We start from the raw sequence: 24,252 nt of genomic DNA on the forward strand, positions 1-24,252 counted from the left end.
GGTGCAAATTCTGATTAGTCGGGTCAGTGAATTTCAGATACCGAATGCCTAAAGCAAAAACAAAAAGATGCACAAACTGCATGAAGAGTGGCCATCTCTTTTTTCCCTAACATAAAGTTGACTGTTAAGAAGTAAAACAAAATTAGAAGCAAGTTGCAAATAACAACATTATGCACTTTTTGGATTACAAGTTTTGTTGCTACATATAAACTAATTTTCTTCAGACCTTGGCATTCTCACTTGAATTGAACATAATTGCGTCGTAAGAATGAGACGTGTTCAAAGATGAAACTTAAACGGTAGCAGATCAAGGCGTGAATAAATCTGTTATTTGCTCGTGTGAAAACCCACCCTACTGCAAGAAATTCAAAGCGTACCTAATTTAACAGTTAAACACTATAAAAAGTCAAATAGATAGGCTTTTTTCTAATGTTTCTTGCTTTTCACAAGATTCATGTGCTGCGTTTTGGATAAAAACTGAATAGCGTGTTTGACAGCTCAATCTTTTTTCCAAGAAAAGCAATCCTGGTAGATTGATAATATTCCCAACTTCCACATAAATGGCAACTGTTGCCATAATATCGAATTGCATGTGTTTTAAATGTTACTGTCCATAAATCACTGCATATATTGTCGACAATGTTGGGTATGTATAAGTTTCAAGATTACGTTTACGTATATGTTTTGAGTGTGCTGGCATGGCAAATAAAGTATTAATGTCACCAACAAAAAGTACATACATGCAAAGGCTGGCAAGTCTTTCCATGAATAGTAAACTAATAATTTTGTCAACATATCAATGATTCAAATCACCTTTATCAGTTAGAAAAAGAGCAAAACCATATTCACATGAGACTTGTTCATACTGAACAGTTCTTCCTCTTGACAGGTGAGCTACGACCCCATTTTTAGAGATGCTCTTACAATAAAATTGAAGGGAAACATTTAACTTCTTTAAATGATTTTGGTTTGGGAACTCTGCATGATTTTTCTGGCGGACCTTGGTGCTGTTTGCTTCAAGAAATGACCCCTTCCTGCAACATGGTATCAAGGTGAAGTCCTACTCAAGTTCTAAAAGTTGTGTAGTTGATTTATTCTTCTTCATTCTACATCATATTGAGAGCTCTAATTGTATCTGCTGAAAACTGTCGGATTAAATTACTTAGACGCTGTAGATTCTGGCCTTCTGGGTGTAGAAAGTGGATTCTGAAATGTACATTTAACTCTATCTATACTTGTTTTTCCCATATGACACACACACACATTTATAAAAAAGGTTCGACCACGAAGCATTAGATTCTTAACCCGCGAATCCATTATTGGATCCGCCACTGCTACAAAGTAGACGCAGAATAAGGAGTATGTGCTCTATGTAGCAAAAGGCAAACAGCTCGTATACAGGGGCGGATGTAGCTCTGTAATAACGGGTTCATCTGAACCCAGCTATGTTGCTCAGACTCTTCAAAAGTATTGCCGGGTGCGTGTCAGATCCTCCAAAAGTAGTGTATTTTTGGAGGATCTGACACGGGTGCAGCAGCATTTTGAAGAGTCCGCGCAACAAAGGAACCCAGTGCTTTTGGCTTGAAATATACATTTATGTGTAAAATTCCACTAAAAATACTATAAATACTATAGTAGATATGAACGCGTAACTTTAAAAATGTAATGGATTCAATGAAGAACTTTAAAGATTGAAGCAACAAAGTTTAAATCCTGCATCCGCCTCTGCTCTTATAGCGTCTATATGCAATGAAAAGCCTGGAGGGAGTTTAAATTGTTCCCTCCACTAATAATCTGTTCTTCCTTTGTTTTTCTTTCTTCTGGTACACTCCTTATTGCTAATGTTTATTTAATTCCACAGTTAAAGCTGGGAGGCCGAGAGTCAAGTTAAGAGTTGTCAATAGTTCAGGTACCTGTTTTCTTAACCCCCACATATTTGCTCAATAGAACAAAATGATGTGATTTGGTTTCTAACTTGGTCTTAACTACTTGCAGCACTAAATGGGAAATTCTAAAGTTGTTGCACTCTATATCACAATATGTGTGGTTTCTTTTGTTGTCTCGAAGATTATTATGGCAATCCTCTGTTACCGTAGATGTAGGAGAAAGCAAATGGTTGTTCAAGACAGCTTATCTGGTATGATATGATATTGAGTTAAAATACCATTTTGATTGATGAAAAATATCTTACATTTCCTTCATGTCCATATTCAGGTGGAACGCTAGTGATGTTTAAATCATCAAAAATGGACACATTGAAATCCAACATGTTGTTGAAGAAAACCATGAAGCTGACCAACAAAGATATTATAGGATCAGGAGGCTATGGAACAGTCTATAAACTGACAATTGATGAATCAACTTCTTTCGCAGTAAAGAGGTTAAACAGAATAAGTGCAGAACAAGACCGAGGTTTTGAAAGAGAGTTGGTGGCAATGGGCGACATAAAGCATCGAAATATAGTGACGCTTCATGGATACTACAGTACGAATCACTATAACCTTCTCATCTATGAGCTTATGCCTAATGGAAGTTTAGATCAAGTACTTCATGGTATATATCAAACATTTTAACTTATTTCAGACCTTACGAGTTTTTGATATGCTGATAAACTTTAAGATGACAATATTATAATGCAGGAAAATCTGGTCCTAGGAAGGTTTTGGATTGGCCATCAAGATACAAAATAGCAGTAGGAGCTGCAAGAGGATTATCATATCTGCATCACGATTGCATTCCTCACGTTATCCACAGAGATATCAAGTCGAGCAATATATTGCTGGATCATAACATGGAGGCTCGAGTATCTGATTTTGGACTAGCCACTTTGATGGAACCAGATAAGACCCATGTTTCAACTTTGGTAGCTGGAACTTTTGGATATTTGGCTCCTGGTATGTTTCTGATTAGGCCATTAGAAGTTTAATCTTGGTGTTTGAAGAACTATGAATTATATTATGGTCTGCTGCAGAATATTTTGACACTGGAAAAGCAACAGCAAAAGGAGATGTTTACAGCTTTGGAGTTGTTTTACTGGAGCTTCTAACTGGGAGAAAGCCAACAGATGAATCATTTTTGGAGGAAGGAACCAAGCTTGTAACCTGGGTAAACTTTTAGTTCGTTTTTTTCCTTTTTCATGCTAGCTTTTCAAGTTTTAACACTCTCAGAGTCGTATGCACAATGCGCTTATCAGTGAGGTGCAAATGGCTAATATTATAACTTATAAGTGGCATGAGCCTCTGAACTTAATGGGGAAAACAGAATTCCCAACTCAAAAGTCAATGGGAAACGAGAAATGAGAAAATGTGGTAATGGGAAATAACAGGGTCGGGTTGGTGGGTGCGGGGCAGAGAAGCCTTAACTTAAATCTGACCTAATATCAATGCCTTGAAGAAAAGAAAATAAAGAACAAAAAGCTTGAGAGGTTCCTCTTTTGATACCTAAAGATGCAGATGATTAAGATATTCCTGAAATCTCAATCTTTCTCAAACAATCTTATGTCACTTGAAAAGTCAGCAGTTATACAAACATAGGCAGATTAAATTTTCTTACTTTTTATTCTTATGATAGGAGACAGATTAACTTTCTACACCATTTGGTCAATGAAGTATAGTTTTACCATTTACGTCATATATTAAGTATCAGTCTTGTGTTGCTTATCAGGCTGATATGATGAATTCCTTCATTAATCTCTTTCTAATTCACAAGATGACATATATTTGGTCACTTAATCTCATTCTATTTTTACAGGTGAAGGCGGTCGTTCAGGAGAAAAGGGAAGAGTATGTAGTTGACAGAAACTTAGAGGAGTTTCCCATAGAAGAAATTAACCATGTCTTTACCATTGCATGGATGTGCCTTGAGGCAGAGCCATGCATAAGGCCCACCATGGCTGAAGTTGTTAAAATGCTTGAGCAAATAAAAGTAAATGCTTTAGCATGAGATTCTTGGTGTTTCGCTTTAATGTGTATTTCTCTCAAATAATTAATTGTACTTTTAATGCTTGGCTTGCATAATGCTTGTTACCGGTCCCAATACATGGAAGCTAACAAAACAATTTTTTCCAATGGAGCTGCCCTAATGAATCATTGATTAACAAATCAGGGAAGTAAAAGCCAACTGGAAGACTAACTCATTATGGCCTTCACTTGAGCGCAGCTTCCAGTCCATTAGCAACTGATGCTTTGAGTGAAGGAGAAACCGGATCACCACCAAGAAATACATCGAAGAGAGCCGATGCAACATTTGTAGATTCAATTGTCGCATCTACTGAGGAAGGCATCCCATCAAAAGAGAGTGAAACCTTCAAAATTTCCATAAAATAGAGCATCAACTTAGAATTAAGAAAGCCAAGAATAAACAAAGTCCACATATATGGGCCTAATAGAATCTTAATGTAAATAAGCTGCACACTCACAAGCATTTTGGTTGGGTTAATCCAAGTCAAGAATATGGAAGTTTCTTTCTTAAGAGGTTTCCCTTGAAAGACACCACGGAACGTGGAAAGAGCAGCCTTATCTTCGGCAGTGGGTGACTTGATTCTTGGAGAAATGGCTTCATCTAAAGCATCCCAGAAAGTTTTACCATCAATATCTCTGACCAGCACAATGCGTAGTGATTTCTCCAGATTGGCTGCACTTCATAAAATCAATTTTAATTGATATCATCTCCTACCATCCCAGTAGTCCAAGCAATTAAACATCACCCACTTACCTTCAAATATCATGTTGAACAAGGAAGTATCCTGCTGAATTTCTGCAGCTGAACGTCCTCGCCAGGTATCTAACCTACTAAAGACAGAATCATTGATATAGAGACCTGCAGCATAGACCTTGACACCAATAATTGCAAAAACCTTTTCCCTGTATCCTAAATTTGCAGGAAGAGCAGCAAGACATGAGCATAGAACACAACCATTATCATGATCTAGAAGAACTTGGTGCAGATAAATCAATAATTAAAATTGATTCTCGAATTATTTGGAAAAGATTATTGAATGTATTGCGGCTGACCAGTTCCAAGCAATGACAATGAAGTAGAGCAACCAGGTAGGCTCAGTGATCTTTGAAACTTCACCTTAGTTGCTGGTTCTTCTGCACTTTCAACTGAATCCACAAAAAATGTCATGTCATAAACAAACACAGGATATGATTAGGTTTCCTCTTTATTCATAAACGTCAAAAGGGAAACATTGGTTCGCTTGATTTGTCCCAAAAAACCTTAAGGGCTAAAAATAGTAGGTGCAAGTTAAAGAGTATTTTGAAGGTTGACTCCTGTCTTTGCAAACTGCAACATTGAAAAGTGATGGTGCTGTATTTACGCTTTAACCATGAGCGGGAAATGTGTCCATTATCAGATTAAATTGATTCTTTAGGCTACATTTTTACCAGTCCACCATTGCGGCTTTGTCTAATCCTGCTTTCATAGCTTTGAGGGTCCTTCCTAAACTGAAATCAAAACTAATCTACACATTATCCAAATAGTTCAGCTAGGCGTTAACTCTCAACAAACCAGTAATTCCACTACATTTTGTGCCAAGTCAAATCTTCTCTTCCATACCATCTCCTAATTCAGTGAACATTTAGACTTGAATGTAATAACTGAAAATTATTTCTCACGGATACCTTTACAATGCTACAACCTTTACTGATAGTCAATACAGTAAATCCTGTTTATTCACTACCATAGAGAACATAATTGAGTTTAGATACATAATATTAGCTTAAATGCAGTAATGCAATAGAGTATTCTCTCCACCAGCTTCAGGAATCATGTATTTTCTTGTTTCATTATTATTAATTTTAAAGGGTCCTCAAAAGTAAATTTGGCAATGAACAGGAAATTTGCATTTATACCATTTAGGGTTTTCTCACTCAATTGTGGCAAATGTGGGACTTGTATGAATATTTAGTAAAAAATAACGTATCCTGCTGGGAAATCAAGATTACCCATAATCCGAAAATCAGAAAGAATACAGTTTTGAGGGGGCTTTTCCTCTTTAGCTCAAAGGGTGTGAATTCAGCTTAACATCTATTAATAGTAACTAAAGACAATAACTTTTGCAAGAATTAGTTGTATTACCCGAAGAGGAAGAAACAGCTTTAGGTGTGAAATGGTGTTCATGTCGTTCATTTCTCTCAAATGTGGATAAGGGATAGAGACTATGGCTTTTGTTGAATAATATTGGGCCTACTGCATTTCTTGGAGTTTTTAAGGGATAAGAAATTCTGGGTTTGACATTATAATAAGCAGTGATCTTTGTGGATGTTGATGTTGAAATCCAAATTGGTAGTGATATAGCTCCAGCTGCAACCATCTTAATTCTGAAAATGTTAGTACGTTTGTTAAGACAAGGAACTTTCAGTTTTAGTTTATTTTAAGTATATGTATGTATATTCCTGTAGTTATGCAGTAAATGTTATAGATTGAAACAGTGATATAAAATGATGATTGATGGCCCACGCACAACAACTTCTGTTGCCATATTATATACTCCCTCAAATGAGAAGAGATACTTTCCTTTTCCTTTTTCAAAATAAATGACAAACTTCTAAATTTAGAAATAATTTAACTTTAAACTCTTTATTTTATTCATTTTATCCTTAATGAGAAACTTTTATAATTATACAAATGTCATAGTCCCACAAAACTTTTACCTTTTAAGCTTTTAAGACCACAAATTTCAAAATTTTTTTTTTTCCCCTTAAATTTCGTGTCGAGTCAAACTACCTCAATTAAATTGAATCAGAGGGAATAGTATGTACCCTGATTGAATTATTGTCATTTGAAGTTCAATCTAATCTCAGGAACAGTTGTTGTCAGATCCAAAAAAAAGAGATAGGAATAGGGAAAGGCAGCACCAAGAAGTATGACGTAGACAATCTACATTAATGCAAGCATTAATTGATATTTTCACAACTCGAACATGTCACGTGTGGCTGCTGTCAAATTGAGTTTTCTCTGATTCCCATGTTTTGGGGAAAAGTTCAATTGAATTGAAGTTCAATCTGAACTCAATCACTCAATAGAACCAACTTTGATCTTAGATGCTTCCTTGATCCTTTTTCTCTGTCATTTTAGTACAAAAAATATTTTAAAAATATTTATCACCAAGATGGTAGTATTTATTTTTTATCAATTTCACTTTCAATACTCAAAAAAAATTATATAATCATTAATTACTCATTTATAGAAGAAATAAGGATAATTTAATCAAATATATTAAATAATTCTTTTTAGTGGGTGTATCAAAATCTTAAGCAACATACAAAAAAGAATGGATGGTATACACATCACATACAACATAATTACGTGTATATATGTATTACTGTATGTAATTATTTTGGGCTGCCGGACCAAAAATAAAAAAGCCCAAGTTAATCACTTGGAATAAGTCAAATTAATCCAGTTCTTTTTTGAAAATCCAACCAAGCTAATACATAATCAGTATGTTTCTTTAGATTCTCTGCTTATAATAAATTTATATTAGGCAAGGTATATTAGGAGCATAAAGTTACATTTTCCTTTAAAATTTTCCAATCGTGGGATGACTAAAAGAAGGAAAAGTGGCAACTTTATTGAGAATTGCTGGTTTTGAGAATTTCAAGCCTTTTGTACTTTGTAGCCTTAGATCAAAGCACATGTGTCTTTTTATACTTGCTTCGTTTTCCTTAAATCAACTTTTAAGCTGTATTAGTTTCGATACAACTTCCTTAATCCTCACTCACATGGTGCAGATGGTCATCCACCATATACTTTTTAAAGATCTTGGGAAAATGATCCAATCTGATCAACCCCTTTTTCACTTTGAAAATTATGCGATATAATTTATAAACGATGAATTAAATCGAGTTGGTCTATTTGGTAAGAAATATCTATATTTAACGCTAATCTAAAAGATGGAATAGAGAATAAAGTTATTGAGAAAAAAGTGAAAGTAGATCTAGTAACCTTTTCATGCGGTGTTACAAAATGCGTACAAGTACTTTTCGTTTAACGTAGTGCATGTACAGCACTTTCAGAGAAATTAAAAAATTGTAAGCATTTCGGACACAAGGAAAAGTAAAAGACAGATATATATGAGGGACTGGTATAGGGCACTATTTAGAAGAGAATTGTAGCTAATGACGAAAATGAATTAAAAAACATGTAATAATGTAATGTTACGCCTGACCTATATTAACTTTCGAGTCATATTTCTTGCTACTTCACTACTATTTTTTTTTTTATGTAATCAGGATTCAACAACACATATATACATATACAAAAAATTAGAAAAATTATTTTTACCCTATTTACACAATAAATTTTCGACTATGAAATTTATTATAAATAAAAGATCAATTGAACTTCCTTCAAACCATGGAGGTCCGTCCCTGACTGTCCCATATGCTCAAAAAGAACGTTTTCTTTGCTTGTGAAATCAAAATTTACCGAAGCAGATGAACTTCATATATACGAAATCTTGTAAAAGTTTTTCTTTTCTTTGTTTTCCCTCTTTGCTTGTCGACACGTACGGCTCACTTGGTTTCAGTTACGCATGAGTCAGGACCACGCAAGCAATGATAAGAACATAATGGCGGTGACTGTTAATATAATTAATTAAATCAAAGTATGTGCAAGTTGGTTCACGATTAGTTGTATATGTAATATTATCGTGCTTACAACTGGTTACAACTTACAACTATTGCAAGACGAAAAGCAAGAATTAGAGTGCGTGTGAGGGACTATTTGTTAGGATATACTATAAACCTGCGTATTGTTATAGTATTTTTTATGGAATAATTATTTATTTACTTATTCAATTCAATAAAGATTTATTTTAAATAGATCATGTATTGGTTTGTGTGTCCGTTGCTTATATAGTAGATGATTTAGTGTAAGAATTTAGCTTATACACGGAAGATTAAATCATCGGTTCTTATAAGTCATAAAGTTTATGTTCACAATCTAATGATGGAATTAGACAAACTATCGGAATGGTTGTAGCACAAGATTAAAAGTAATTTATCTTGATTATGGGAATGGTCTAATTCCAACATCTTGTGCTAGTACATTTTGTATGTATTGAACGGATCAAGTGGAGATAAGTATTTTTTACTGACTTAATAAAATAATTTCTCTAATCCATTCAATGTACTTATACTCTTAATCTTGATATAATTATTATTAGTTGTGTATGTCATTTATTGTTTTGATTTATTAAAATGCGAGATTCTTTCGTGAGTCAATAAGCCTGGTAAATTGGACGATAATGATATACATTGGCGAAGTAATAATTAGTTGATGGAATCCATGTCTCGATTTTTGAGATTGATGATACTCCTTTATGAAAGCTTATAAGTTTTCATATGTAAACCCGGACGGTGGATTTTGTATCCGACACATGAAATAAGTTAAGCGAAAGTCTAAAGGAAGTAATCAATAAATTAAATTGTCAGTAATTTAATTTGATTGGTTAGTATCTGAATCTTAACACGGGAAGTTAAATAAGGTTTTATGGAAGAATTTCGAAATTGAATTAAGGAGTGCAATTACGAATTTTTAGTAGAATAATTCGTAATTTATTATGGAAGAAATTAATTTCAAAATTTCAAAATTAATTCCATAAGAGGAAGCCTTGTTAATTAAATTTTGTGATCCCTACTATGCCTGAATAATAGGAAATAAAGGAAACCTTTCCTTAGTGGAAGAAGAAAACCTAACAGGTTTTGAAAAAGGGTTTTAACCTAAAAACGTAGCTATATATACATGGGATATAGCTGGCCGTTTTTTAGCACTGGAAAAACACACGTTTTTCTTCCTTGAATTTCGCCCACCCGAAATTCTCTCTTTTCGGATATTATTTGGGTAACACGGTAGAAGACTGTGTAAGTTTGCTGAGGTCTTGCAACTCTGGAACTGGAGACGGATATTGATTTGCTTTGTTCACGCTTCAAGAGGTAACTCGAATAATCTCCGTATGTGCTAATTGTTTAATTCACACGTGAATATGATACTGTAATTGCCTCCGCTGCGATATATAATCCAACAATTGGTATCAGAGCCTACTCACGTCTAATTAAATAATTTGGATGAATAATGAAAATTAGTATCATGTTAATATGCAAGTTTTGAATTATAGGCAAAGATTGTTTTTCTGTAAAACTGCATTATTTTTTAGCACGATTATGTTTTATGGGTATTATGATTATTTTGAAAATCATGTAATATCTGCTTATTATTGATGATATTTGATTAGAATAATCTGAAAATTATATTAATCCATGAAAAACGCAAAAGTCACTATTTGGCCGAATAGGCCAGAAAATCGGAGGTCAGCTTGTTGACGGACTCTGATTGACCTGAAACTTGGTAGGTCCATGCGAAACGGCCCAGTGAGCAATACCCATGAGCTTTGCTCATGATGTAAGCTGTTTTTTGGGCTTTTGGGGTCGTTTAGATGGTGTTTTGGACGTTTTATTTTTTAATTTTCTGGAAAGTTTTCAAAAAAGTTTTTGAGTTGTTTTTAATCCAGTGGTGGTAGGGATCGTTTCCTATGAACTCCAGGGTTAAATTCTAGTGATATAATATTTTTACACGTTGACGTAGGTCTTCTTCCATATCGGATAAACTCATTATGGATAATCACTACGTTATACTAGTTGTTGATTACTTGTATTTACTCTCCATCTGAGTATGCATGTTGGTTCAATGGGACTAATATATGTTAAATGTTGATATTCACTTGACTTAAATTAACAGTTTACTCTCCATCTGAGTATGACCTGTTTAAATTCATGGAGTGAATAATCTATCATTATATATGTATATTGCAAGAATAGCTCTTTTCCCATCGAAATTTGTTGTTCAAGGTGCATAGATTATATATATGTAGTGTGTTTTGAATTTTAATATTCAAATAATACATGACTGATTTTGATATATTTAATTAATTGTCTCCCAAATTAACAATGACTGCTTTCAATCCCTTACTGCTATTCTTACTCAAAACAAACTTGAGGGTCCGAATTATGTTGATTGAAAACGAAACTTGGACATTGTCCTAATTGCTGAAGAGTACAAATTTGTGCTCGATGAGGTGTGTCCAGAAAAACCTGGAGATGATGCCACGGATGATGAACAAAAGGCTTACCAGAAATGGGTCAAGGCTGATGAGATGACGCGATGTTACATTCTGACATCCATGTCAAATGTTCTGCAACATCAGCATCAGTCGATGGAGTCTGCTTATGACATTCTGGAAAATCTCAAAGGAATATTTGGAGATCAGAATCGTGCGGCTAAGCAGACTACCATGAAAGCTCTTATGAATACCAAAATGGTTGAAGGTTCATCAGTTAGGGACCATGTTCTGAAGATGATGAGTCTTCTGAATGCACTGGAGGTCCTTGTAGCTAACATTGATAAGGATACGCAGGTTGAAATGATCCTGCAGACTCTGCCTGACAGTTTTCAGCAGTTTCGCCTGAATTATAATATGAACAAAATGGATTTGTCACTTGCAAAATTGTTGAATGAGCTGCAGTCGGCAGAGACCATTATCAAGCAACAAGCTCCTCATGTGGCATTGAATTTTGAGGCAGGTGCTTCTTTTAAGCCGAGAGGTGGGTAGAAGAAGAAAAAGGCTCAAAAACCCTCTGTTGGTGGCGCAACTTCTGGTGTGAAAAAGGCTAAGGGCAAGTGTTATCACTGCAAGCAGCCTGGGCATCATAAGAAGCAGTGTCCAACTTATCTGGCCAAGCTGAAAAATAAACTAGGTGATTTACATCTACTTGTCGTTAAAACTCATTTAGCGTCTGTTTCCACCATGTCATGGTGTGTAGATTGGGGAGCCACTAATCATGTCTGCACTTATTTGCAGGGATTTCATGTAACTCGGCGGCTAAGTAGAGGAGAAATCAATGTTTATCAAGCAGATGGTTCGGCAGCCCTAGCTTTAGCATTAGGAAATATTAGTATTTCGTTTGGTAGTGGTAGAGTTTTAGCTTTAAAGGACACATTATATGTACCTTCAGTTAGAAGGAATTTAATTTCGGTTTCTAGCGCTATGAGAGATGGTTATGACATTAATTTTTATGATATTGATAAATGTATTATTACTCATGATAAGCGTTATCTCTCTTCGGCTACATTGATTAATGGTCTTTTTATTGTTGACTCTATTCCTAAACCGTTACAACCTAAAGAACTGAATTATATTGATTTACCAAATAAGAGAAAACATTCTTCTGAATTGAGTGAAACATATTTATGGCACTTGAGTTTGGGTCATATAAATCTAAACAGAATTTCAAGGTTGGTCAAGGATGGACCTTTAAGTTCATTGAAAGTTGAGGCACTACCAACTTGTGAATCTTATTTAGAAGGAAAAATGACAAAACGAAATTTTCCCTCAAAAGGAAATCGAGCAAGTGATAAATTAGAATTAATTCATTCTGATTTGTGTAGTCCAATGAATGTCCAAGAAAAAGGTGGTTTTGAGTATTTTATGACTTTCACAGATGATTACTCAAAATATGGATATATTTATTTGTTGCGTCGAAAGTCTGAATATTTTGAAAAGTTCAAAGAATTTAAGACTGAGACTGAAAAACGACATAATAAGTATATCAAGACACTACGATCTGATCGTGGTGGGGAGTACCTCTCTACGGAATTCATTGGTTATTTATCAGAATGTGGGATTACATCTCAATTATCTACATCTGGAACTCCACAACAAAATGGTGTAGTTGAAAGGAGAAATAGGACTCTTATGGAAATGGTTATATCAATGATGAATTATTCCAGTTTACCTTCGTCCTTTTGGGGACATGCCTTAGAAACAACAAATTACGTTCTGAATTTAGTCCCTTCAAAGTCAGTACCTTTGATCCCTACAGAATTGTGGACTGGGCGCAAGCCTAGTCTGCGGCATATTCGAGTTTGGGGTTGTCCGGCACATGTGCTAAAAGGGAAAACAGATAAATTGGAGGCAAGAACGGATGTATGCGTGTTTGTAGGTTATCCAAAAGGGACGAAATGTGGTTTATTCTATTGCCCTAAAGAAAATAAGGTAATTATTAGCACAAATACCAAGTTTCTTGAAGAGGACTATTTGATGAACCATGTTCCTAGAAGTAAAATCGTTTTACAGGAACTCAGCAAAGGAATGGAAATCAGTCATCTGAAAAACAAAACGACCAGATGCAAACCCCAGAAGTCGATTTTGACATACCATTGCATTTTAGTAGTGGGAGAAATGTCAATAGAATTGATGTCCCGCAAGAACTAGTGTCCGAAGTCATACTACCACAAAGTAGTGGGAGTTATGTTGAGCAGACTGCACAACAGGAAGAAGTCGTTGATATCCCTGTGGATAGCATGGAGACTCAGGTTCCTGATGATGATGTGGTTCAACCACAAAATCAAAATGGTATAGTTGCAACTGATGTAGTGCGCAGTCGTAGTGGGGGAGAAATAAGATAGCTGGTTCATTATATACTCTTGGGAGAATCATATAATAGGATCCCTGAGGTGCCTACTTCCGAACCTGTTAATTACGACCAAGCACTACGTGATAAAGATGCCGATAAATGGGTTGCTGTTATGAAATCAGAGATGGGGTCTATGTACTCTAATCAAGTCTGGGATCTTGTAGAACCAGCTGATGGGGTTAAGTCCATTGAATTCAAGTGGATCTATAAGAAAAAGATAGGTGTAGACAAAAAAGTGCAAACTTTTAAAGCAAGGCTTGTAGCGAAAAGGGTTTACTCAGAAAAAAGGGATCGATTATGAGGAAACCTTCTCGCCGGTAGCCATGCTTAAGTTTATAAGGATTCTCTTATCCATTACTGCTCATTATGAGGCAAATGGATGTCAAGACATCTTTCCTTAATGGAAGTCTTGATAAGTGTATCTATATGATACAACCAGACGGTTTCATGGAAAGTGGCAAGGAACACATGTTGTGTAAGATTAAAAGGTCCATTTATGGACTGAAACATGCATCTAGGGCATGGAACACTTGTTTTGACAAGGCAATTAAAACTTTTGGTTTTGATCAGTGTCTTAACGATGTGTATACACAAAGTGGGATGGGGACAAAGTGGCGTTTTTAATCTTATATGTAGAAGGCATATTGCTCATAAGAAATAATATGGGCATGTTGGATTCAGTTAAACAGTGGTTGTCTACACGCTTTGATATGAAAGATTTGGGAGAAGCGACTCATATCCTTGGGATCAAGCTCTTGCGAGATCGCAAGAAAAGGATATTAGGCTTATCCCAGGCTCTTTATATTGATACAATACTCTCCAGGTTTAGCATGCATGATTTCAAGAAAGGATTTCTTCCTTTAAGACATGGAATTTCTCTATCTAAAGATCAGTCTCCTAAAACTGATGAAGAGATAGAAAAGATGGAGGCGGTCCCCTATGCATCTGTTGTGGGGAGTCTGATGTATGCTATGTTATGCACTAGACGTAATATCTGCTTTGCCGTTGGCGTTGTTAGAAGATTTCAGTCTAATCTTGGGAGAGAGCATTGGACAGCGGTTAAACATATAATCAAGTACCTGAAAAGAACTAGGGATTACATGTTGATCTACTATTCGGATGACCTTGTGCCCATTGGGTATACTGATTAGGATTTCCAATCAGACAGAGATTCTAGAAAGTCTACCTCAGAAAATGTGTTTACTCTGGGAGGTGGAGCCATAAGTTGGAGGAGCATCAAGCAAACTTATGTTGTTGATTCCACCATGGAAGCCGAATATGTGGCAGCCTCTGAGGCAGCCAAATAGACGGTTTGACTCGGAACCTTCCTGAGAGAGTTGGGTGTAGTTCCCTCGATTCAAGCACCAATAACACTTTATTGTGATAATAGTGGTACGGTTGCAAATTTGAAGGATCCGCGAAGCCATAAAAGAGCAAAGCACATTGAGTGTAAATATCATTTAATTCGTGAGATAGTGCAGATAGGGGATTTAGTGGTCACCAAGATTGCGTCAGAGAACAACTTGGCGGACCCGTTTACTAAGAGCTTACCACAAAAGACTTTTGATAGGCATGCAGATGGAATGGGTGTCAGAATTGTAGACGCATGGCTATGAGTTTAAGTGGGAGATTGTTAGGATATACTATAAACCATGCATATTGTTATAGTATTCTTTATAGAACAATTGTTTATTTACTTATTCAAATAAATAAAGTTTTATTTTAAATAGATCATGTATTGGTTTGTGTGTCCGTTGCTTATATAGTAGATGATTTAGTGTAAGAATTTAGCTTATACACGGAAGATTAAATCATCGGTTCTTATAAGTCATAAAGTTTATGTTCACAATCTAATGATGGAATTAGACAAACTATCGGAATGGTTGTAGCACAAGATTAAAAGTTATTTATCTTGATTATGGGAATGGTCTAATTCCAACTTCTTGTGCTAGTACATTTTGTATGTATTGAACGGATCAAGTGGAGATAAGTATTTTTTACTGACTTAATAAAATAATTTCTCTAGTCCATTCAATGTACTTATACTCTTAATCTTGATATAATTATTATTAGTTGTGTATGTCATTTATTGTTTTGATTTATTAAAAGGCGAGATTCTTTCATGAGTCAATAAGCCTGGTAAATTGGACGATAATGATATACATTGGCGAAGAAATAATTAGTTGATGGAATCCATATCTCGATTTTTGAGATTGATAATACTCCTTTATGAAAGCTTATAAGTTTTTATGTGTAAACCCGGACGGTGGATTTTGTATCCGACACATGAAATAAGTTAAGCGAAAGTCTAAAGGAAGTAGTCAATAAATTAAATTGTCAGTAATTTAATTTGATTGGTTAGTATCTGAATCTTAACACGGGAAGTTAAATAAGATTTTATGAAAGAATTTCGAAATTGAACTAAGGAGTGCAATTACGAATTTTTAGTGGAATAATTCGTAATTTATTATGAAAGAAATTAATTTCAAAATTTCAAAATTAATTCCATAAGAGGAAGCTTTGTTAATTACATTTTGTGGTCCCTATTGTGCCTGAATATAGGAGATAAAGGAAACCTTTCCTTAGTGGAAGAAGAAAACCTAACATGTTTTGGAAAAGGGTTTTAACCTAAAAACGTAGCTATATATACATGGGATATAGCTGGTCGTTTTTGAGCACTAGAAAAACACACGCTTTTCTTCCTTGAATTTCGCCCACTCGAAATTCTCTCTTTTCGGATATTATTTGGGTAACACGGTAGAAGAATGTGGAAGTTTGCTGAGGTCTTGCAACTCTGGAACTGGAGACGGATATTGATTTGCTTTGTTCATGCTTCAAGAGGTAACTCGAATAATCTCCGTATGTGCTAATTGTTTAATTCACACGTGAATATGATACTGTAATTGCTTCCGCTGTGATATATAATCCAACACTATTGTGTGTCCTTTTTACTCCCGAAGATTCAACGTAAGTTGTAACGGCTCACCATCTAATATGTAACGATTAAGCTTCCACTTTTACCTCCTTTTTCTCTCCTTAAATTCTCCAACTACGTTCCCTCACTGAAACCATCAACAATATTCTCTTTATTTCTCTGCTCTCTTTACAATCTGAACTTAGACAGACAGTTTTGTTTTTCTCTCCTTTAAATAAAATCCAGTGCTTCATATAGTCCCCTATGGCTAAAGCAATTCTCACAATTTTCTTCCTGCTCGTGTCCTGCTCTTCAGGTTTGAAAGACGACCGTTTTTCCTGTCGCTAATAGTCATTTTTCTTGTATTTTTATGATTTAATTAACTTTTTTGTTGAGCCAAGTTCAATATAATGTAGTGTAGTATCGATCCTTTTTAGTTCAAATGATACTAATTAACTGTTTTAAACTTGTCATTTCAGCGCCGATTCTAACGTTAGTGGATGGGCAGGTAATTAAGTTAAAAAGTTGAATTAGTTAATGTAGATTATAAGTAATTAGTTAAGCGAATAGACTGGTAATTAATGTGTTTGTACTTTTTGGTTTTGTAGAAGACTTGGTGTGTGGCTAAACCTTCATCAGATAATGCAATCCTTCAGCAAAATATAAATTTTGCTTGTTCTAATGTGGACTGCCGCAGTATATTCCAGGAAGGTTGCCCTTGCTTTTCCCCAAACAATTTGATGAACCATGCTTCTATTGCCATGAACCTTTATTACCAAACTAAAGGAAGGAACCCTTGGAATTGCCACTTTGGTAATTCTGCCCTCGTTGTCATGACCGATCCAAGTAAGTTCTTATTCTGCTCAGAGGCTGATTCGAGTTTTGTGAATTCAACTGGACCATTACTTTGCTCGAACTATTATACATATATGACAAATGTTTACATGTATACATATAATAATATCACTCATAGATTCGCCCCTTGTTCTGTTTCTCATTTACTTAATGGACTTACATTGCAACCTTGTTATAAATCTATCAATAATTCAATTTTGACAATGGCAGGTTATGGCAGCTGCACCTATGAGTGAAGTCATGGTTCGGAGGAGCAACTCATGAGGAGACTATCCTAATTTTCTTTATATTTCTTGTTTACCTTTTTTTTTTTTAAAGGAGGGGTTTGATCATGTTAAGTTAGCATATTAACATGCACTATGTAGTCATTTAATTTATAGCTGTCAATTTTTTCATATTATGATTACCATTTCGTTCTAGTTTTGTATGCTTTCCGTCATGTTTGGCAATTGGCATCTTTCTTTCTTCTTTGGGCCCTGACTATTGATAGTGGGGACGATGCAAGAAATAGAGGAGAAATATATGGACCGAATGGTTTAGGTAGGAGGTCCGATCTATGTTGCTCACACTCTCTGAAATTGTTGGCGGGTGCGCGCCGAATCCTTCAAAAATAGTATTTTTTTAGATGATCCGACATGATTGCAACTGTATTTTGGAGAGTCCGGCAACGTAGGGTCTCATTACGTGCTAAACTGCTGTGTTGAATTTTTATGTTTAAAATTTAACTTCCTGGAGTGCGTATGCTTACTATGTAGGAGCTGATTTGTAATCTGTTGGTTTTGGAGCCACTCAATTTTTATACGTATTTCATAAGCAGTGCCAGAGCCACATTGGCCTAAGGATGGTAAGATGAATCCCTTTGTCAGAAATCGTGTCTAATATATATTGATTGTTGAAGAAAGCGATTTTAATTAGAGAAAAAACACAAATAGAAAAAATTTAAGAAAACTTTTCAAAAACCTAGTAGCAATAGTTATTTTGCAGCCAATATCTTATCAGAAAGCAATGAACATGAATCAATAATCAGCTTAATAAAAATATCCAAAGCATTTCATTTCTAAAAAAATGCCTAAAGTGATTCAGTTTTCGAAGAAAGAGCAATAGTCCTAAAGATAAGCAAATATGACTGGTATTGGGAGGATAATTTCTATCCAAAATAATTCCTTCCTCCCCGTAGGCATAGTATACCATTTGTTGAGCAAAAATCTTGTCACAAAAAGAATTTAATTCAATTAATATTATTTACAGTATATTATATTTTAACATTTATTTACTGTATACATAAGAATTAATAATGGTATACATAATCATATAAATATTAAATTTTATTACTATTTAGACATATTACTAATAGTGGTAACTGGGCCGGGCCGGTCTCGTGGGTCGCGATCCCGATCCTTAAATAAACGGGCTAAACGAGCTTTTTGTAGGAACCGGTCCGGGACCGGACTCACAAACTCATGGTCTCATGCTAAACGGGTAGGGGTCCGCGGTCCGAACGGGCTAAACGGGCCCAACGGCTAAGCAATGATTTTTTTTTAAAAATTAAATAGAAATTAGAGACAAAAAGATGTAAAAAAAAAATATCTAAGACAATGCATTGTAAATTTATTATAGAATTGTGACCTAATTTTTAATTCAAATTTAAAGACAAAAATATTGTACAAAGATATTCAAAGCAGTGTCTTGTAATTTTATTATAGCAATAAAAAATATGGCAATATCTTTCTTAGTTTTTCTCCCCCCTATGGAATGAGGCAACAAGGTGCTAATACCACCATTGAGAAGAAAAAAGAACTAATCAATATGTGCCAAAATACAAGTTACATAATACATACTAATTTTTGTTCATACAAGTTACATGCTATCTCTTATAAACTTGATAAATCCTTCAAGGTTCGGAGGAAGTTCCGTTGGTGGTGGCAGAAAAGTAGTTTGGTCATTGCCGCTTCCATTGTCGGGCGAAGCAACATCCTCAACAAGTTCAGCTAGCATTTCTTCGTAAGCTTCGTCTACCTCTGGTTGTGATTCAGCAAGTCTAAAATTTCTTCTTTTCGAACGGATCCAATCTCTGAAATGTACTGATTTTTTCAAGTTCTCCCCCATAGATGCTCTATAACCACCGATTTGAAGTCTTGCTTGACTGAAAGCGCTCTCCGATGCCACAATTGAAGCTTGAATAGTTAAAATGTCTCGGGTCATCCTTGAAAGAACCGGAAAGTATTTTTCTTTGTCCTTCCACCATTGCAAAATATTAAAGATGCCGTCGGGATTCACTTCCTCAAGTTGCTGTGACAAATAAATTTCAAGCTCATTTAGTTGTGAAAAATTATTACTACTAGAACCAAAACAACCCCTAAATCCCACCCAAACACTAAGTCCTCTTATTCCCGCAGTTCTTTTAGAAGATTGAGAATCAGAAGAAGAAGAAGTTGGAACATTTGGTCTAGCATGATTTAATGCAACTTGATAAGCATTATAAATAGTTTCAGCATTTGTTCTAATTGAGGCTATTGCTTACGGAAGTTTAGGCAACTCATCATCTTCAAGTGCTAAACCATTATAAACAGTTTCATACCAAAACTGAGGACTTCCTAATTTCATACAAGGATTTAACAAAGCAATAACACAATAAATAGGGGGAATAGGGAAAAATATTTTTTAAACTTTTTTCTCATAAAATCAATAGCAAGTTGATAAATTTCCCCACCCTGTGAAAAATAAGCAAACAAATTTGCAAAATCTGCAATATAAACTAAACAGTTAGAAATAGTAGGATAATATTTGTCGCATCCCTTTTTCTCGTGAAATCGGATTTCGACATGTGACAACTCTTTTAAATGGAGGTATTAAAAGAGGGGAGTCGCCACCTAACGATTTTTAAGGTGCGTTAGGGCACCTATTTACAAATAACTCTGTTTGACTAGTCAGCACCACCAAAGATCGGGTAAGGGCTCAAATTACCTCAAAGAGAAGGTGTTAGGCACTCTTCGAGGTCCACAACTGTGGGTCCCGGCCGAACTTAAAACTATGTGGATTATAATTAGGCAAGATGATTAAATAAACAAAGAGAATAAAAGGTCAAAGAGTTTCATTATAACACAATGAGAATTGGTACAAATCTTAAGGACTACAAGGATACAACTATAACGGTCTATATTAGATGACTAAGTGCATAAAGAAAAAGGGGGGTCCTAAGTTTTTTAGCCTAAAGGATCACACGTGCAACATAAATAATACTTCGCAACTCCTTTTATATAGGAGTTGCTCATATTATTCAGCGGGCACAGACTATCATCTCCTGCTACCCGATTACTATGTTGAAGTTGTTTAATTAGAGCGTTCTAATTCAATTCTAGGTCGCGTCCTATGCGTGCACTACCCGTCCCATGCTTATGGTCCAGGAGGCGTTGGACCTCTATTTGGGTGGTTCTAGACTTTACTTAGGCTGCTCAAAATGATAAAACTAAGCGACATTCAAAACAAATAACACTTCACTTAAGGACAGTTAAAGGCTCAAGTTAGCCTCCACACTTAGACAATAAATGCACGCAAATAAATTTCTACGTTAGGCACTAGACAGTTTCAGAATTGAGGCAAATTGAAGTCATTAAGCTCTATAGACATGGTTTCTAAACAACTACTCATTTTAAGAGTATCTGTTACTGTTATGCTATTTACTGAGATTATAGATTATAAGTTATCAAAACCTATAGACATGATCTCTAAGTGATTTACGTAGTAGGGGAGTGAAAACCATTGGGAATACTCAGAATTACTTGTGTTTGATCCTATTGGCATGCTTTCTAAGTGAGTAGCAGTATTTTATAGCTAGGTTCTAATAGTTGGTAGTTGAAAACTGATTCTGTAGCACTTCATCTCTATAGGCATGTTTTCTAGGCGAACAATATGAAGAAATAGCAATAATAATAACTAATTAATCAATTAAAATCCTATAGACATGATATCTAGATGAGGATCAGTAGGACATAAGTTAATAATAATCCTATAGACATGGTATCTAATGAATATGCCGTAGTAATTGTTGACACTGATTTTCTATAGACATGATATCTAATAATGCAAAGTGGTAGGCGTAGTAAAATAGGTTGAGTGTGTGATTCCCTATAGGCATGGTTTCTACTAGTGTACATGGAAACTAAATAGCATATATGGAAGGTTGAATAAAATAATAAGTAAGCCATATAAATCCTATAGGCATGTTTTTCTACCCTTTTATGCAAATATTAGAATATACCCGTTTCCCCAATTTTACTAACATCCCAATTATTTGTTATTACAAATTATTACAGGCCCAGAGAATATAAATATAAATATTACACGTGAATAAGGCTACAGGCCCAAGAGCAGGCCTAAAAAATGAAGGTAACCCAGTGTTGCCTGGGCCTTCAATGAGCTCAATTTCCACAAATAGTATGCCCAGGTCCAAACATCTCTCAAACAGGAGACTATGTCCATCGGCACAGCCCAAAGTCATAAAGGAACTCATGCCAGGCCAAACGGTCACAAATTGACCACATGACCCAAATAAATTATCGAATCACACAAAAAATAATTAAGCGACCCCGTTTACAGATTCAACAAACACAATAAGAGAGGCAAGCTAAGTGTCAGAGACAGTTTAAGTTCCACCAGCAAAGAGGGTGGCCAAAGGACCCCAAATCCTAGTGTGTGAGAGTTTACAAGGGTCTCAAATGGACCCCGAGCAGTGCTCACACTAGGGAGATCAATAGAGAGAGTTTTGGTAGCCTTGGCTCTCAGCCGGCCAAGAGTGATAGATTTAGAATAGTGTAGATAATAGATGAGAGTGAGAGAACAGTGATTAAGTGATAGAAAGTGAAGAGGTGCACTTGTACTTTTAGAAGCAGACATAGCAGAGTTAATTAAACACAGAACATGCCAGTTAAGAGAATCAATAAGACTCAGAGGACAGGTTGGTATTACAGGTTCAAACACTTAGCAAGAGATAGCACATTGGCAAGAAAACATATTGAGAGTTAGGGGAATAAGGTTTTCTAATGTTATAAGATCAACATATAAGGGTGCACAGAGCATTAACCTAAATGATTTCAAATGTCAGTGTAGTACAATGAAAGTTCTAGCATGACAGTTCTAATAAAGTCCCAGATAGCATATCAACATACTTATGGTACAGCTTGGCCAATATCATGAAAGACTTAACATGATGGGGAATAGATCATAGTACAGAAACTTATGGCATAAAAAGGGTAAATTAACTACTCATTAACATACATAAGAGAGAAAATGGGATGTTTATCTAAATCTTAGGTGGTGCTGAAAATCAAGATTACAAATAGCAAGGAAGCAATATTACAACATGAAACCCATATAGTTGTGGCTAGTATACAAAGAACGATCGATCAAACACAAGACTCAACACTAAATTACAGTAGAGGGAGGTTTTCATAGAGTTTTAGTAGTATCCAAAGCAAGGCATGAAGGGGATTCTATGACAGTCAGATTTAAAAGAACACATAAGATAGGCATGCATTGAAACTCAAAACTAAAACATGTTCAGATGCTAGATGAATATAGAGGTACGGAACTGATTCCAAAAGAGAACAAGGAAAACCAACATAGAAGTGCAGGCCATAGTGAAGAACACATATTGCCTAACACAAACTAAGAACAAATAGGAAACTATTACAGGTACTAAAATGCATTCAACTATCAAAATATAGAATAATGTGGGAGTATTGAACGGTATCATAGCAGTGCAATATCAGGGATTCACAACTAAATCATGCTCACAGGATTCAAACATATATAGCAATGCAGAAGAAAAATATTTAACATTGCAAAGGTTAAAAGCACTAACCAGTAGCAAAATTAGACAGGCAACAGAATAATAAGGAGCTTAGGATACTGGTAGCAAGAACTCCAGGTCTTCGATGCTTCAGAGTTCACAAGAGCCTCGTAAGGGCCCCGAGCAGTGCTTGTACCAGAGCAGGTAGATGGTATTATGGCCTTGGCTTTCAGCCGGCCAAAGAGCCAAGTATTTTAGAGAAGATGAACGGGTGAGAGAGGTATTAAGTGTAATAGCAATGATCACTTTTTTTAGGGGGTTAGGGAAGGATTTATATAGTAGTAGAAATTGAATAAACGAACAAGGAAAATAATTAATCAGACATAAATAAGGGAAGAAAATACCACATGCAATTAGTAATGGAACTAGTAAAAGGAAAAAGTATAAATTTCAACCCTAGTTCGACAAAATTTCAAAGAATCGACCAAATACCTTGGTGAATCGGCCTCATATCACCTCGCCATGAATGTATACAGACGGAATACCATCTAGATCTTGAAGATTGAAGACGATTTTCACATGATTCCAGGCCTGGTACTTGCCAAAAATAGGCAAGTACTAAGTGATACCATAATCATGTAAGTAACACGGAGATGAAGCATATATGGAAGGCAAATCGAAGGAGGATTCTATATCAGGGTCGGAATCGAAGAGAATTAGAGGGTGTGGTGGCTAGGGTTTGTGAAGAAGAAGAGAGGAACAAAGAGAATAGATGGTGGATGTCCCAAGAGAGTGAGGATTAGGGTTTGGGGTTGGGTAATTAAAAGTGAGGGGTTAATCGTGGGCCATTGATCTCTTAAGATCAACAGCCAGGATTTTAAAGAAGGCGGGGCGAGTTGTTTCAAATGGGTCATGCCCGGATTTTAAAGGGGTTATTTGGTTTGGGCTGGAAGGTTGGGCAAAAGATTTGGGCCAAAATTAACTCAAAATTGGGCTATAAATTAAAATACACGAAAATTATTAATAAATAATTTAAAAAACTATTTTATATATAATAAAATATTATTTGTGCAATAAAGTGATTGAAAATAATTACTTAACATTATAAAAATATAAAAATGCTATTTTAGCACAAATAATGTAATAAAATGCAATTATGCATGAATATAGGACGTTATTGCAAAATTATGTAAATAGCTTAATAAAACACAAATATG

General features: G+C 35.3%; 4 protein-coding genes and 1 long non-coding RNA gene across 6 annotated transcripts; 3 read left to right on the plus strand and 2 right to left on the minus strand.

Annotated features, from left to right (window-relative positions):
- The first annotated feature begins 771 nt into the window (after positions 1–771).
- LOC104116373 (receptor-like serine/threonine-protein kinase At1g78530) lies at positions 772–4,067 on the plus strand. The gene is made up of 7 exons (XM_009627215.4): positions 772–1,052; positions 1,862–1,909; positions 1,996–2,137; positions 2,215–2,553; positions 2,640–2,894; positions 2,972–3,105; positions 3,751–4,067. Exons 3-7 carry the CDS (start codon positions 2,002–2,004, stop codon positions 3,940–3,942), a joined length of 1,056 nt encoding a protein of 351 aa, XP_009625510.1. The 5' UTR covers positions 772–1,052; positions 1,862–1,909; positions 1,996–2,001; the 3' UTR covers positions 3,943–4,067.
- On the minus strand, positions 878–1,533 carry LOC138896462 (uncharacterized). Its single transcript, XR_011409632.1, has 2 exons — positions 1,284–1,533; positions 878–1,234 (listed from the first exon to the last, which is right to left on the minus strand). It is a non-coding gene; the product is annotated as an uncharacterized lncRNA (long non-coding RNA).
- Positions 3,920–6,377, minus strand: LOC104116372 (fatty-acid-binding protein 3, chloroplastic). The gene is made up of 5 exons (XM_009627213.3): positions 6,082–6,377; positions 5,013–5,105; positions 4,714–4,869; positions 4,418–4,632; positions 3,920–4,303 (listed from the first exon to the last, which is right to left on the minus strand). The coding sequence occupies exons 1-5, from the start codon at positions 6,314–6,316 to the stop codon at positions 4,145–4,147; spliced, it is 858 nt and encodes a 285-aa protein (XP_009625508.1). The 5' UTR covers positions 6,317–6,377; the 3' UTR covers positions 3,920–4,144.
- Positions 6,378–10,804: 4,427 nt separating this feature from the next.
- LOC138895483 (uncharacterized) lies at positions 10,805–11,614 on the plus strand. Its single transcript, XM_070180173.1, has 2 exons — positions 10,805–10,853; positions 11,058–11,614. The coding sequence occupies exons 1-2, from the start codon at positions 10,805–10,807 to the stop codon at positions 11,612–11,614; spliced, it is 606 nt and encodes a 201-aa protein (XP_070036274.1).
- Positions 11,615–16,434: 4,820 nt separating this feature from the next.
- Positions 16,435–17,666, plus strand: LOC104116374 (major pollen allergen Ole e 10-like). Of its 2 annotated transcripts, none has more exons than XM_009627217.4 (4): positions 16,435–16,708; positions 16,872–16,900; positions 17,001–17,238; positions 17,458–17,666. In XM_009627217.4, exons 1-4 carry the CDS (start codon positions 16,657–16,659, stop codon positions 17,481–17,483), a joined length of 345 nt encoding a protein of 114 aa, XP_009625512.1. In that variant the 5' UTR covers positions 16,435–16,656; the 3' UTR covers positions 17,484–17,666. The 2 variants fall into 2 exon arrangements, with proteins under 2 accessions (XP_009625512.1, XP_009625513.1); XM_009627218.4 differs by having other exon boundaries at positions 16,445–16,708; positions 17,004–17,238.
- Positions 17,667–24,252: the final 6,586 nt, after the last annotated feature.

This window comes from Nicotiana tomentosiformis, chromosome 7 (genome assembly GCF_000390325.3).
Source record: "Nicotiana tomentosiformis chromosome 7, ASM39032v3, whole genome shotgun sequence".
NCBI lineage: Eukaryota > Viridiplantae > Streptophyta > Magnoliopsida > Solanales > Solanaceae > Nicotiana > Nicotiana tomentosiformis.

Excerpts from the sequence above, each read along its gene's own strand:
- LOC138895483 (XM_070180173.1), top strand. The coding sequence starts at position 10,805 with ATGTATATTGCAAGAATAGCTCTTTTCCCATCGAAATTTGTTGTTCAA. Across the intron at positions 10,854-11,057 it reads ATCGAAATTTGTTGTTCAAG|AGTACAAATTTGTGCTCGAT; the intron begins GTGCATAGATTA and ends TAATTGCTGAAG.
- LOC104116373 (XM_009627215.4), top strand. The coding sequence starts at position 2,002 with ATGGGAAATTCTAAAGTTGTTGCACTCTATATCACAATATGTGTGGTT. Across the intron at positions 2,138-2,214 it reads TGTTCAAGACAGCTTATCTG|GTGGAACGCTAGTGATGTTT; the intron begins GTATGATATGAT and ends GTCCATATTCAG. Across the intron at positions 3,106-3,750 it reads GAACCAAGCTTGTAACCTGG|GTGAAGGCGGTCGTTCAGGA; the intron begins GTAAACTTTTAG and ends CTATTTTTACAG.
- LOC104116372 (XM_009627213.3), bottom strand. The coding sequence starts at position 6,316 with ATGGTTGCAGCTGGAGCTATATCACTACCAATTTGGATTTCAACATCA. Across the intron at positions 5,106-6,081 it reads AGCTGTTTCTTCCTCTTCGG|TTGAAAGTGCAGAAGAACCA; the intron begins GTAATACAACTA and ends TTGTGGATTCAG. Across the intron at positions 4,633-4,713 it reads GTTCAACATGATATTTGAAG|CCAATCTGGAGAAATCACTA; the intron begins GTAAGTGGGTGA and ends TATGAAGTGCAG.
- LOC104116374 (XM_009627217.4), top strand. The coding sequence starts at position 16,657 with ATGGCTAAAGCAATTCTCACAATTTTCTTCCTGCTCGTGTCCTGCTCT. Across the intron at positions 16,901-17,000 it reads TAACGTTAGTGGATGGGCAG|AAGACTTGGTGTGTGGCTAA; the intron begins GTAATTAAGTTA and ends TTGGTTTTGTAG. Across the intron at positions 17,239-17,457 it reads CGTTGTCATGACCGATCCAA|GTTATGGCAGCTGCACCTAT; the intron begins GTAAGTTCTTAT and ends TGACAATGGCAG.